General features: G+C 43.9%; 1 protein-coding gene across 6 annotated transcripts in view; it reads left to right on the top strand.

Moving 5' to 3' along the window:
- The window catches only part of CBFA2T3 (CBFA2/RUNX1 partner transcriptional co-repressor 3), a 73,275-nt gene extending 60,784 nt beyond the window's left edge, over positions 1 to 12,491 (top strand). For 2 of the 6 annotated variants that reach the window (XM_073605934.1, XM_073605935.1), the window contains exons 8-11: positions 2,965 to 3,169; positions 5,060 to 5,131; positions 6,902 to 7,127; positions 11,841 to 12,491. In XM_073605934.1, coding sequence (XP_073462035.1) covers positions 2,965 to 3,169; positions 5,060 to 5,131; positions 6,902 to 7,127; positions 11,841 to 12,081 — 744 coding nt within the window. In that variant the 3' untranslated portion in view covers positions 12,082 to 12,491. Of the gene's footprint in view, positions 1 to 2,964; positions 3,170 to 5,059; positions 5,132 to 6,901; positions 7,133 to 11,840 lie in introns of all 6 variants that reach the window. The other 4 variants (XM_073605937.1, XM_073605936.1, XM_073605939.1 and 1 more) reach the window with 4 other exon arrangements.
- The last annotated feature ends 3,321 nt before the right edge of the window (positions 12,492 to 15,812 follow it).

The following is a 15,812-nucleotide window of genomic DNA, read 5'->3' as shown; positions in this document are numbered from 1 at the left end:
CCTTTTTTTTTTTTATATATATATATATATAACAAAGCTGTTGTGAAATGTTATCTGATTGGCCGGTCCGGGTTACTGCAGGTCATCTGCTGCCGGTTTCTAAAGAACTAATTACTATGGACACCTAATTGATCGAATGATATTCAAGACAAGAAGAGATTGTGGAGTCTGGGTTTGGAGATTACAGAATTTACATATTTTCAGCCTCCTCCGGATAGGAAGCTGAGACAGGAATTGTAAATAGGTTATATTTAGAGATCTAAACGGTTCTGAGAATCGGGGAAAAAAAGTATTTGTTACGATCGGGGTTCTTCAATATGATCGGTTATCATCCTCATTGCCTACCAGATACACTATATTACCAAAAGTATTGGGACGCCTGCCTTTACACGCACATGACCTTTAATGACATCCCAGTCTTAGTCCGTAGGGTTCAATATTGAGTTGGCTCCGCCCTTCGCAGCTATAACAGCTTCACCTCTTCTGGGAAGACCGTCCACAAGGTTTAGGAGGGTGTCTATGGGAATGTTTGACCATTCTTCCAGAAGAGCATTTGTGAGGTCAAGTACTGATGTTGGATGAGAAGGCCTGGCTCGCAGTCTCTGCTCTAATTCATCCAAAAGGTGTTCTATTGGGTTGAGGTCAGGACTCTGTGCAGGCCAGTCAAGTTCCTCCACCCCAAACTCGCTCATCCATGTCTTTATGGACCTTGCTTTGTGCACTGGTGGGCAGTCATGTTGGACAGGAAGGGGGCCGTCCCCAAACTGTTCCCACAAAGTTGGGAGAATGAAATTGTCCAAAATGTCTTGGTATGCTGACGTTTTAAGAGTTCCCTTCACTGGAACCAAAGGGCCAAGCCCAACCCCTGAAAAACAACCCCCACACCATAATCCCCCCTCCACCAAATGATTTGGACCAGTGCACAAAGCAAGGTCCATAAAGACATGGTTGAGTGAGTTTGGGGTGGAGGAACTTGACTGGCCTGCACAGAGCCCTGACCTCAACCCGATAGAACACCTTTGGGGTGATTTAGAGTGGGAAGAAGAAAGAAATGGCTGCACATCCAGAACTTCCAAACTGTGGTCACATAGACGCATTTCACACATACATCTTGTGCTTAATCATTAATGATTAAGCACAAGATGTATGTGTGAAACGCGTCTAGGTGACCACAGTTTGGTGTCTTCGGTGTTATCTTTGTGAAACAAAATAAAAGGCAATCGGAAGTTCTGGATGTGCAGCCATTTCTTTCCACTCTAAATCACCCCAAAGGTGTTCTGTTGGGTTGAGGGCTGCAAGATACTTCCATCGGCCTTGTGGAAACCTTGTGGACGGCCTTCCCAGAAGAGTTGAAGCTGTTATAGCTGCAAAGGGCGGAGCCAACTCAATATTGAACCCTCCGGACTAATGCTGGCCATACACTATACGAAAAATCGGCCGAACGCATTTTCGAAAAACGAACATTCGACCGTGACCGCAAACGATCGTGCCATCATGTAATGACTGATAAATCGTTCAGTGGACATAAATAAATCATTTTTTGTTCGTTTTTTACATATACCGAGTGCAGACAGTTCGGACGGGAGGCACATTAACCTTGCAATTTATCGTACGTTCGGCAGACATTTTCCAAACTTGCCGTTCGTTTTTTTTCCACAAAAATGTCACAAACGATTATCGATTTGTGCCCATTAACTTGCCGAAAAACGAATGAAGTGTCTATACGAACGATTTTTCGGCCGATTTTTCATATAGTGTATGGCCAGCATAAGACTGGGATGTCATTCATTTTCATGTGTGTGTAAAGGCAGGCGTCCCAATACTTTTGGTAATATAGTGTATGTGCGATTCCTTTCATTATGAATCGAAATTCGGCCAAAATTAACATGATCCGGAGATTCAAATGTAAATCACAAACCACCTGGGGGGGGATTTTCTAAAACTGGAGTGTGCAAAATCTGGTGCAGCTGGGCATGGTAACCAATCAGCTTCCAGGTTTAATTGAACAAGCTGAAGTTGAAAGCTGATTGGTTATTAGACATGTGCAATTCGTTTAGTTCCAAATTTGTTTTTTTTTAACGAATTTTGACAAACTCGTTAATTCGGAAATATCCGAATTAACGGAAACCCGTTTAACTCATTTTTCCAAATATTTGTAAATTCGAAAAATTTGTAAATTCGTACATTCGTAAATTAGTGAATTTTGTAAATTCGGAAATTTGGAAATCTGAAATAATAATTAACTAATAATAACTTAACTATTACTAGTAACTATTAAATTTTAGGTATTGTAATTTCCTTTCAAATTTGACTGTTAGTGAACGTAACGAATACAAATTTATCCGAAGTTACGAATTATCCGAAATAACAAACTGCCGTATCCAAACGAATGGAACAAAATGAATTAATAATAATAAATAACAATAATAATAATAAAAACTTTTTATTATTATTATTTATTATTAATTTGTTCCTTTTGTTTAGATGCAGCATTCGTTATTTCGGATAATTCGTAACTTCGGATAAATTCGTATTTGTTCCATTCACTGAGAGTCAAATTTGAAAGGAAATTACAATACCTAAAATGTAATAGTTAGTTACTATTTCAGATTTTCGAATTTTCGGGTTTTTGGATTTTCAAACTTCGAATTTACAAATTTCCAAATTTTCTAATTTACGAATGTACAAACTTACGAATTGCGATCATAACAACCTGAAAAACGGAAAAAAAAAATATAAACTATTGAAACGAAAACGAAAATGAACGAATTTTTTGGCTGTGCACATGTCTATTGGTTATTGTGCCCAGCTTCACCAGATGCTTTTTTAGTAAATCCCCCCTCCCCCCCATTGGTTATGTAGGAGATTCCTTTCCATTACCGGAAATCCCGGGACAATGCAGATTATTGCTGAGAATGTGGAAATGACCGGCTTTTTTTCTTTTTTTTGTTTTCCCCCCACCAGCTGTTAAACTGCATTATGGATATGGTGGAAAAAACCCGGCGCTCGCTGACGGTCCTCCGTCGCTGCCAGGAAGCGGACCGCGAAGAGCTCAATCACTGGATACGGCGCTACAGCGACGCGGAGGACCTGAAAAAGAACGTCAGCTCTGCGGCTCAGCCAGCGCGACATCACAACAGCTCCTCGAGCACCGAGTCCTCACCGGCAGGTCAGTGCAGGAAGAGCGGGACTTGTACCCATAATAGTATTATATGTAGTGATTTAACCACTTGACCTCCGGAAGGTTTTAACCCCCCCATCTTCATGAATGGACTATTTTTTGCTATTGCGCTACTTTGACAATTGCGCGGTCATGCAATGCTGTACAAAACATTTATATCATTTTTTTTCCACACAAATAGAGCTTTCTTTTAGTGGTGTTTGATCACTCCTGCGTTTTTATTTTTTTTATTTTTCGTGATATAAATGAAAACAAGACAGAAAATTTAACCCTTTTTGCTGCCGGACCCGTTTTTTGCGGGTTTTTTTTTTTTGCACACATGTTTAAAAAATAATTTTAGGCCTGAAGATTACACAAAATCCAAAAATATTATATATTTTCTGAAAGCTGTACTGCACTGGTGACAAAATGTAAAAAAAAAAAAAAAAAAAAAAAAAAATTGTGAAAATGTTCTTTTTTTAATTTCTTTATTTTTCATAAAATGATGACAAAAACTTCAAAAAAACTTGCCACGCCTCTTACTAAATACCTTGGACTGTCTACTTTCCAAAAAGGGGTCATTTGGGGGGGTATTTGAGTTTTCGGGCCTCAAGAAATGAGAACGTCCGTCAGTACATCGGGATCGATCGATTTTCAGTTATATCCCATAGTTTTGTGGTCTCTATAACTTTCCTACAGACTAAATAATATACACCGATTTGGGTCATTTTCACCAAAGAAATGGAGCAGAGTACATTCTGGCCTAAATTTATGAAGAAAGATTATTTATTTACAAAATTTTATAATAGAAACAAAGACTTTTTTTTTTTTTTTTCAAAATTTTTAGTCTTTTTTTCGTTTATTTTGCAAAAAATAACCCCCCCCCCCCCCCCGTGGTGATTAACCACTTTAAGACCAGCCGCTGCAGTTGTACTGCACAGCAGGTTGGCTCTCCTGGAGCGAATCGCCATCATTGTACGCCGGCCGCTTTAAGAGCTCTAGGGGGCGCGCACGCGCGACGCCGTAGCCGATGCGTATAAATCTATAATAAAAATGCCATAAATCTATCCCCTATATTTCAATATACGCTTATTGCGATTTTTTTTTTCTTTTACCAAAAATATGTAGAAGAATATATATTGAAAGTCCAAAATGCAGCGCTTCAAATTGACGTTAATCATACAAAAGTTCTGTCAATGAAGAGACAGGGAATCTGAAGAATATATATTGGCCTAAACTGATGAAGAAATTCGTTTTTTTTTTTTTTTTTTTTTTTTTATATTTATTATAGCAAAAAGTAAAAAATATTGTTTTTTTAAATATTTAAATAAAATTGATGAAGAAATTCGTTTTTTTTTTTTAATTTTTTTATATTTATTATAGCAAAAAATATTGTTTTTTTAAATATTTAAATATTTTTAAATATTTTTTTTTTCAAAATTATCGGTCTTTTTTTGTTTATAACGCAAAAAAAAAAAAAAAAAAACGCAGAGGTGACCAAATACCACCAAAAGAAAGCTCTATTTGTGGGGAAAAAAAAGGACTTCAATTTTGTTTTGTCAGTTAAAGCGACGCAGTGCTGTACCGTAAAAAAATGGCCTGGTCAATAAGGGGGGTGGGTAAACCCTTGCGGTCCTTAACTAGTTAAATACCACCAAAAGAAAGCTCGAGTTGTGGGAACAAAATGATAAAAAAAAAAAAAAAAAAAAATGTCATATGTGTACAGTGTTGTATGACCGCGCAATTGTCATACAAAGTGCGACAGCGCTGAAAGCTGAGAATTGGCCTGGGCAGGAAGGGGGGTGAAAGTGCCCGGTATTGAAGGGGTACTGCAGGGCACAGGCAATAATATTCCGCTGTCTGCAGACTGTTCATCAACTCTTTTTTCTTTTCCTTTAGAGCCATCAAGGGACTTCCTACATCGGCCGCCGCCGGCTGGCTATATGCCTGAGGAGATCTGGAGGAAGGCAGGTGAGTTATATCCTGGGGGCACCCAAGTGATAGGCCCCGCCCCCCCCAACATCGGGGGGTGTCCAGATGACATCACTAAATCTTAATCCATAGATAGAAATAATGCAGAAGGTCCCACCATATAGAGGGGGAGATTTACTAAAACTGGAGCACCCAAAATCTGGTGCAGCTCTGCATGGCGGCCAATCAGCTTCTAACTTCAGCTTGTTCAATGAAGCTTTGACAAATAAAACCTGGAAGCTGATTGGCTGCCATGCAGAGCTGCGCCAGATTTTGCACCCTCCGGTTTCAGTAAATCTCCCCCCCATAGTGTATACGATATCAAAATATTTTTTTAGCTTTTGGTAGCTGTCCAGCAAAAAATCCGCTAATGTAATAATGATGGCGGCTCATCGTTTCCCTCTATATGTTGACCACCATGAGTTCCATTATTATCCGTTATTTTGAATTTTCAGATTTTCAAATTTTTGTTCTTATTTTCGGATTTTCGTTCTTTCAAAATTTCGTACTTATTTTCGGATTTTCGTTCTTTTGAATTTTCGAATTTTCATTCTTATTTCCGAATTCTCTGGTTTTTGAATTTCCGAATTTTCGGATTTCGAATTTCCAAATTTATTCAAAATAACAAATTTTGATCATAACGAATGACTCGATAAACGAATGAAAAAATGCAGATTTGTTAATAAACGTCAAAAGATAACTCCACTTTTGTGGGAAAAAAAAACAACTAAAATAATCTAGCACGTAAAATTACAACACAAGTCATATTGTAATTGAATGTTATTAAAAATTCCCTTTCCTTTTCAATCTGCAGCAGCTGTCATTTCCTGTATAATGTAATACGGCCACGCGCTCTGTACACTGATGATATACAGAGCGCCCCCCCCCCCCCCCCCCAGATATGTAATTTCCTGCTTGTGTGATTGGCTCAACTGATTTTCCCACTAAGATACAAGTCAGATTTTGGGCATCTCATGCAACAAAGAATTGAATATTTGGTGAGATTCTCGTAAAGGGAAATCACTTCTAAAGGGATGCAGACCCGACAGCTTTCCTCATTAGAGCCCTGCAGGTGCAGCAGCTGATTGATAATTGACTCCTATTCACATTCACTTAGCACATGGACACAGAGAAACAAACAGCTCTTTTTTCAGTATAACACAAGGGACGAATCTGCTACAAAGTTTCTTACAATCCCTGCAATGTACAGAGATCACCCAGAGGGGGGGGGGGGGGGGGATTTATTCTCAACAAAAGTGGAGTTACTCTTTAACTGTATTTTTAAATGTACCTAGTGTAAGTACAGTCTGCTGGTACAGCAGCACTCAGACTGGGAAGGGGGGGACATTACCAGGAAACAATCAGGTATACTTTTGGGCCCAAGTGCTGAGAGTGCTGATTGGTTAATCTGTGTTATAATAATAGATGTCATACAGAGGGTTGTAGTGTTGACAAGTGGGTAGAATGTAGTGTGTAGATTATTTGTGCACCTTCTCTCGTTCTGTAGCTTTGTTAGCACTCAGTGTTATGGCCCCGTGATAAGCAAACCAGTAGATCTCTGGTTGGTGTAGAACTACAAGCCCCAGCATGCTCTGCCTGCCAAGGTGTGTATGGAGCCACACAGAGAACTGTCAGGACATGCTGGACCTTCTGATTCCATAGCCAGATCTACTCGTTGCCCGTCACTATCTTTGCGCCAACGTTTAGCTGCAGCGTAGGGCATAGACCTAAATCATTAAACCCCTCCTTCACCTGAGTCCCCCCTCCCAGGGCTCATCTTCACCTCTGAGCTGTCTCTCTGCCCGCACAGAGGAGGCGGTGAACGACGTCAAGCGGCAGGCCATGTCCGAACTGCAGAAGGCCGTGTCGGAAGCGGAGCGCAAGGCTCACGACCTCATCACTTTAGAGAGAGCCAAAATGGAGCGAGCGCTGGCGGAGGCAAAGAGGCAAGCATCGGAGGACGCCGTCTCTGTCATCAACCAGCAGGAGGACACAAGTGAGGTAACGCCCATGAGGAGCTAAGTAGGAGGCAAGAGATCTTTTTGAAAAGGACTTGCTATTGGGCTTCATACACACGTGCGTCAGCTTGTATAACAGTTGTGTATACTGTGAGAGTGTTTTCAAAGCTTGCAGCTAACTTTTAGCAGTTTTCTTGAAGCCTTCCAAACCTTAGTTTGGGGATATTAAACACAGATTGAAATAGGCAGGGTGGAAATACTCCCTTCGTCCAAGTCACCCCATGTCTCCACCCCTACCCACCTCCGCGCACTGTCTCTTGTCTCCACCCCCTACCCACCTCCGAGCACTGTCTCTTGTCTCCACCCCCTACCCACCTCCGAGCACCGTTCTTTGTCTCCACCCCCTACCCACCTCCGAGCACCGTTCTTTGTCTCCACCCCTACCCACCTCCGAGCACTGTCTCTTGTCTCCACCCCCTACCCACCTCCGAGCACTGTCTCTTGTCTCCACCCCCTACCCACCTCCGAGCACCGTTCTTTGTCTCCACCCCCTACCCACCTCCGAGCACCGTTCTTTGTCTCCACCCCTACCCACCTCCGAGCACTGTCTCTTGTCTCCACCCCCTACCCACGTCCAAGCACCGTCTCTTGTCTCCACCCCCTACCCACCTCCGAGCACTGTCTCTTGTCTCCACCCCCTACCCACCTCCGAGCATCGTCTCTGGTCTCCACCCCCTACCCACCTCCGAGCACCGTTCTTTGTCTGCACCCCCTACCCACCTCCGAGCACTGTCTGTGGTCTTCACCCCCTACCAACCTCCGAGCACCATCCTTTGTCTTCACCCCTACCCAACTCCGAGCACCGTTTTTTGTCTCCTCCCCTACCCACCTCCAAGCACTGTCTCTTGTCTTCACCCCCTACCCACCTCCGAGCACTGTCTCTTGTCTCCACCCCCTACCCACCTCCAAGCACCGTCTCTTGTCTCCACCCCCTACCCACCTCCGAGCACCGTTCTTTGTCTCCACCCCCTACCCACCTCCGAGCACTGTTCTTTGTCTCCACCCCCTACCCACCTCCGAGCACTGTCTGTCTCCACCCCCTACCCACCTCCAAGCACCGTCTCTTGTCTCCACCCCCTACCCACCTCCAAGCACTGTCTGTCTCCACCCCCTACCCACCTCCAAGCACCGTCTCTTGTCTCCACCCTCTACCCACCTCCGAGCACCGTTCTTTGTCTCCACCCCCTACGCACCTCCGAGCACCGTTCTTTGTCTCCACCCCCTACCCACGTCCGAGCACCCTCTCTTGTCTCCACCCCCTACCCACCTCCGAGCACTGTCTCTTGTCTCCACCCCCTACCCACCTCCAAGCACTGTCTCTGGTCTCCACCTCCCACCCACCTCCGAGCACCGTTCTTTGTCTGCACCCCCTACCCACCTCCGAGCACTGCCTCTTGTCTCTACCCCCTACCCACCTCCGAGCACCATCCTTTGTCTTCACCCCTACCCACCTCCGAGCACCATCCTTTGTCTTCACCCCTACCCACCTCCGAGCACCGTTCTTTGTCTCCACCCCCTACCCACCTCCGAGCACCGTCTCTTGTCTCCACCCCTACCCACCTCCGAGCACCATCTCTTGTCTCCACCCCCTACCCACCTCCGAGCACCGTTCTTTGTCTCCACCCCCTACCCACCTCCGAGCACTGTCTCTTGTCTCCACCCCTACCCACCTCCGAGCACTGTCTCTTGTCTCCACCCCCTACCCACCTCCTAGCACCATCCTTTGTCTTCACCCCTACCCATGTCCAAGCACTGTCTTTTGTCTCCACCCCCTACCCACGTCCGAGCACCATCCTTAGTTCTCGGATGTGGGTAGGGGGAGGAGGCAAAGGACCATGCTCAGAGTTGTTTAGGGGTGGAGACCAAGGAATGTGCTCAGAGGTGGGGAGGGGATGGAGACAAAAGACAATGCACGGAGGTGGGTAGGGGGAGGAGACAGTCTTTTGTCTCCATCCCCTCCCCATCTCTGAGCACATTTCTTGGTCTCCACCCCCTACCCAACTCTGAGCATGGTCCTTTGTCTCTGCCCCCTACCCACCTCTGAGCATCAGCCTTTGTCTCCACCCCTTATCCACCTCCAAGCACCATCATTTGTCTCCACCCCTACCCATCTCCAAGCACCATCATTTGTCTCCACCTCTGAGACATCATCCTGCGTCTCCACCCCCCTACCCACCTCCGAGCACCATCATTTGCCTCCGCTCGCTACCCACCTCCAAGCACTGTCCTTTTTCTCCGCTCCCTACCCACCTCTGAGCACCGTCCTTTGTTTCCATCCCCTACCAACCTCCGTGCACTGTCCTTTGATTCCACCCCCTACCCACCTCTCAGTACTGTCCCTTTAAGAGAAAACAGAACCAAGTATCATTTTGTGGTGCTAAGTAATTTGTATGGAATTTGTTATTGATAATATGAAAAGCAGTATCATTGATCCCCTGCAGTCAGCAAGAATAGCCTCCCCTTCAAGCAACAATAGATCTCCCTGAGCAACAATAGACCCCCTGTAACAAAATACCCCCCAGCAACAAAATATCCAACCCAGGAACAATAGACCCCCCCCCCAGCAACAATAGATCTATAGACCTCATGCAAGAAAATAACCCTAGCAACAACATTACCACCCAATAGTTTTAAGGTAGGTAGGATAGCACTATATGGGTTTTTTTTGGTGGTTCTTCAGAAATTAATCTGCACCTCACCTGGTTGCCCCCACACACGCTTGTCACCATCTGAACCAAATAAGTTTATCTTGGTCTCATCAGACCACAGGACATGGTTCCAGTAATCTTAGTCTGCTTGTCTTCAACAAACTGTTTGCGGGCTTTCTTGTACATCATCTTTAGAAGAGGCTTCCTTCTGGGATGACAGCCATGCAGACCAATTTGATGCAGTGTGCGGCGTATGGTCTAAGCACTGACAGGCTGACCCCCCACCCCTACAACCTCTGCAGCAATGCTGGCAGCACTCATACGTCTATTTCCCAAAGACAACCTCTGGATATGACGCTGAGCACGTGTGACCTCAACTTCTTTGGTGGACCATGGCGAGGCCTGTTCTGAGTGGAACCTGTCCTGTTATACCACTGTATGGTCTTGGCCACCGTGCTGCAGCTCAGTTTCAGGGTCTTGGCAATCTTCTTATAGCCTAGGCCATCTTTATGTAGAGCAACAATTCTTTTTTTTCAGATCCTCAGAGAGTTCTTTGCCACGAGGTGCCATGTTGAACTTCCAGTGACCAGTATGAGAGAGTGAGAGTGATAACACCAAATTTAACACACCTGCTCCCCTTTCACACCTGAGACCTTGTAACACTAACGAGTCACATGACACCAGGGGAGGGAAAATGGCTAATTGGGCCCAATATGGAGATTTTCACTTAGGGGTGTACTGACTTTTGTTGCCAGCGGTTTAGACATTAATGGCTGTGTGTTGAGTTATTTTGAGGGGACAGCAAATTTACACTGTTATACAAGCTGTACACTCACTACTTTACATTGTAGACAAGTGTCATTTCTTCAGTGTTGTCACATGAAAAGATAGAAGAAAAGATTTACAAAAATGTGACAGAGGGGTGTACTTACTTGTGTGAGATACTGTATATAGATGTGTATATATATGGACAGAAGCGATATGGGTAGGTGACAAAGATAAAAATAAAGAAATGGGCACCAACATATGTGTAAATAATTATAGAAAAGGGAGATTTCTTGGCGGGACTTTAAAGGTGCCAGCAAGGAAAAACAAGGAATTTGAATCCATACTAGGTGTAAAGATTGCAAGTTTATTAATGTTATATGCAGAACATGATAAAAGGTTTGGTATGACTTATGTGCACAAGTACAAAGATACATCTAAAAATTCAAAATAGATGACAAATTATAATCACTCAGAGATAGCGTTGGAGTGATGGTCCCAACATGTTTCGCCCCACTGGGCTCATCAGGGGATGATTTAAAGACAATTAGATGTAACACTGCATAAAACCAAACCAAAATTAAAACCGTTGCATGGACTAGAAATGCAATACAGAAAATGAAATAATAATGGTAGTGGTACATTGGAATAAGCTGTTGGCTAACATGCCCGTCATCAAACGCTCACCCAAATGAGGATCTTTTGTTTGTGATTCAGGGTCAAGTCACGAAAAACCATCAATGGGTAGTGCAATGGAAAGACGCCAAATGAGGCTTAAAGGAACTTGAAGGCTGAAATATGTGTATATATATCTATATATATATATATAGATATAGATATAGATCTATATCTATATCTATATATATATAAGAGAGAGAGAGATATATATGGCACTTGCTGGCAGAACTGTGGACAGTGTATATGTGTTACCATGTGAATGTTATAATGTTCTGGGTCCAGGAGCCAGGAGGCTTTGTAGAGCGTTGTTTGGAATAAAGCATCCATTCGTAGATCCACATTTTACCTTGTAGATAGAGCTGATTATGAGGCTCTCTCATTCTCTGCTGCTGGGTAAAAAGGCTGAATGCTGACAAAACGCTAAAAAGGTTTATTATGAGCTGTTTAGTTTGTTTTGGGGAACCCATTCAGTGACGATATATCATTTTGTAATTTCTCATATGCTCTGAGAAATACCAGCAGCCGAACGTTTCTGTGCTTCTGCTGGTTTCTGGGAATTTGCAGCTTATATTTTTCTCTTTTTTTTGTTTTGTTTTGTAGAGTTGTTGGAACTGCGGCCGGAAAGCAAGTGAGACCTGCAGCGGCTGCAACACGGCGCGTTACTGCGGCTCTTTCTGCCAACACAAAGACTGGGAGAAACATCATCACGTATGCGGCCAATCCCTGCACCACCCTCCCAGTGCACCACCAGCATCAACCACCCCTGCCACACCCGCAGCCAGCCCCACCGCAAGCAGCTCCGCCTCTAGATCCGGGACTCCCGCCACACCTCTTCTGTTAGATACAGCCTCGCGCTAAACTGAGACCTCCCCGCGAATTAATAATAATAATAATAATAGGAGGATGGAAACCAACCACTGCGACACACAGCGACCTGCACTGGTCAGCCTTGCTGCTGGTAAAATGTTGTGTCCGTCAAGACTTTACCTACCCCCCCTCCCCCTCTCTCGTGTCTCTTTCTGGGCGGGGCTAGGACCTGCATGTCAGTGTGGTTTGGTTTTGGCCCGTATGAAGCTAAATATCACAAAAGGCCCCGTCTTGCCTCCTAATATTGGAATGAATATCCCTAGGAGGGGGATGAAGAAGATCGCGGATTGGGGATGTTTTGTTTTTTTTTTTAAAGAACTGCTTTCAAATCTTTGGCTTTAAATGAAATTGAAATCCAAAAAAAAAAAAAAAAAAAAACATAAACCAGATATACAAATTAAACTACCTTGCTAGACAGCCAAGAAATGTCCAACACCAAGAACACCTCTTAAAGAGAAATCCAAAAATAACGAAACCCAAACTTTTCTTTTTTTTTTTGCCAGCCCTGCCAAAGCCCGGTCCGTCATGGCGGGAGGAGTGGGAGGGAGCTTCCTGGAATTAAAAAAAAAAAAAAAAACAGGAAACTCCAAAGGATTCTGGGAGTTTCTGCTGGGTGCTCAGCAAGAGGAAGGACACCTTTATTCTAACCAATGCTAAAGAAGAAGAAGAAGAAGAAGTGCTCCAAAGAGGCACCAACCAGTGCTGCACTTCCCGATCGATCTCCTCCTACCTACCTCTCCTGTAGCAGACGCCTCTCGCGTTGCTCGGTTGTTCAGGACCCACCCCCGACACCCCTCGTCCAGTTCTTGGATTGTGTGCGAGGGAATTAAAAGGCCACCAGAGATACGGCTCCTGTCCCGTTTCAGACAGACGATGACTTTTTGTGTATAGGTGTCTCCACTCCAACCAACCTCTGCTGGCCCCCCCCTGACGAGGCCTGCCAGAAATACCCCAAATATCATTATTTAATGGACAGTCATGGACAACACGCCCCTTTGGTGGGCGGGGACTGGTGGGAGGTGAATCTAGGGCTCCGCCTGGAACACAGACTTCAGCCCACGTTTGGCAAGATTGTACAGTTTGTTTGTTTTTTTTTATTTTCTATTTATAAAAAGCAAAATGAAGAATTCCCGTGTAGGGGACACGAGTGCAATATGAAAAGTGCAAGGCTACTGATGGAAGGGGGGAGGGGGGCGGGGGGGGGGGGTAAGCTGCAAATTTATGTTGACGCAAAACAACCCTTGAAAATAAAATGGGGGTAGGGCAGGAAAGAGTTAGCGCCACGCAGAGAGGAACGATGGCAGAAATGTGAAAATTAAACTCTTATGGTGTTTTGTAGTAATAGAATGCAATAGGCTGAGATGTACAGTGAGCTATAGCAACCAATCATACACCACGTGTTTTAGCCTGCCCCCCCTCTAAGACTTGAGAGCTGATTGGTTGCTCTTGGTTACTTTGTGCCATGCTCTTTGCACTGTAGACGGAAAATGTGAAGAGTTGCCATGCATAATACAGTTCTACCTTCAGACACTTTCTTACCTAATAGCTTATTCATTAGATGAGCCAATCCATTAAATGAACCTATTTATTAGATGAGCCCATTCATTAAATGAGCTCATTTATTACATGAGTTTTTTTAATACCTGAGCCCATTCATTAGATGAACCCATTCTTTAAATTAGCCCATTTATTAGATGAGCCCATTTATTACATGAGCCCATTTATTACATGAACCTATTTATTACATGAGCCCATTTATTAGATGAGCCCATTTATTAGATGAGCCTAATCATTACATGAACCCATTTATTACATGAACCCATTTATTACATGAACCCATTCATTACATGAGCCTATTCATTGAAGAGCCTGTTTATTACATTAGCCCATTTATTACATGAACCTATTCATTGAAAATTGTGTTTTTTTAGATGAGTCCATTCCTTGAAAAACTGTACAGTGCATTGGGGAGTAATTCACAATGAATGGCACGGACCGCACCACACATACAGCAGGTGCATTGCCATACAGACCACAGGAAAGAGCTGGCACTCTGGTAAATCACCGAAAATGGTTATCCTTTATTACAAAAGAGTGGCGTACGGCTTATATAAAAATCCAACGTGTTTTGGCCATCAGGCCTAAATAATGAAACGCGTTGGATTTTTTTTAATCACCTGTACTCTCAAGCTGAGCAGAGTTCTGGCTCTTTGCCGACTCTTTCCTGTGGACTGTATAGTGCATAAGGTTATCAGAAACCTCTTTGCATGACGCACCCGGTACCAGGAGTTGTGGATAGATTGGGGGGGGGGGGGGGGGGGTTCAGCGCTGTTTCACCTGCATTCACATCTTTGTTAATGCAGGTTTTGGCAACCCAGCCATGCATTGTGCTGCGATGTGGTGCAGGTGCACTGGTAGTTATTGTCATGTGTGCTCTAGGATGCTACTCTAAATCAGTGGAAACGCACGTAGTACCTTGTAATCCATTAACGCACAACGATTGGTTACTAAGGAAGACACTTCTTTTTTTCAGACCCCTTACATCAAGAGATCCCACGTGCTAAAAAGGCACCTTTGCTTTTTGGGTGATTCGTTAAACGGGTAGACTTTCTTTTGTTTTTGAGGAAGTCCTACAGCCTGTCTGAGGTTCCTATTGCTGTTGGTGGAGATATCTCCCCCCACTTCCTGAGCACCATCACTGGGACAGGTAAAAAAAAGGAAACCTCCCCACCTGGGGCAAAGACAATAACTACCACAAATAGCGTTTGGCTGTTGTCTGTGTTCCCTGAGACAGGAAGTGGGGGGGAATCTCCCCAGTGGGGACAAAGACTTCAGTGCTGATAGATGTTCCAACCCTTCCCCGCTTGCCTCCAAAATTAAGGAGTAGCCCCCTCGAATTTTGCTTCATATCACTTCTCCCGATGCAAGAAATACCTAAAAGAAGCAAATAAGCACCAGCGACCCAAAAGTAGATTAGATTAAATAGATTAGATTAAATTAGATATTTAGAAAGCCCCTGTCTCCTACCCACAGTAGCCATTTTGAGGTTCAAACCACTTAAAATGAAAGTAGACATTGGAAGAGCCTGTCCCCATAGTTTATTCCGGTCTCATGAACATCCATCACAAGGGGCTCTGGCCAAATGACTGGTTGCCAGTAAATTGACATCTTGCATTCTTACAGGTTGTACCAAACTTTCCCCCAAAATGGCTGCCTACCAAGCCATAGTTGTTCTTTCGCAAAACGAGTGTTGGGAGCGCCGGATCCCAATGGGAAAATCATTTTTGATCTCCAGCTCATGAGAGGAAACTCTACGCGGGTATCCTGGGGAAATTCTAAGCAAAGTGTAAAAAGATAAGATCTCCGCAGGTTAGTGTAAGTCCAGTAAATGTTTATTCATCTTAATAGAAGAAGACAAAGCCAAGACGTTTCGGAGGTTCAAGGTTCCCCTTCATCAAGAGAAACAAGATGACACAAAATCATAACAGAATATCTATGGTGTACTAGAATTGCAAATCTCTATATGAGTTTGTACCATCTTGATTCTCCTGAAGAAGGGGAACCTTGAACCCAAGCGAAGTGTTGGGGTTATCCTCTGACCATTTATATCACAAATCTCTATAAGATTTTGTACCATCTTGATTCTCCTGAAGATGGGGAACCTTGAACCCAAGAGACCTGTTGGGCTTATCTTATGACAATTTA

Source organism: Aquarana catesbeiana, linkage group LG11, assembly GCF_042186555.1.
Source record: "Aquarana catesbeiana isolate 2022-GZ linkage group LG11, ASM4218655v1, whole genome shotgun sequence".
Classification (NCBI taxonomy): domain Eukaryota; kingdom Metazoa; phylum Chordata; class Amphibia; order Anura; family Ranidae; genus Aquarana; species Aquarana catesbeiana.
This window is presented reverse-complemented; position numbering and strand designations above follow the sequence as displayed.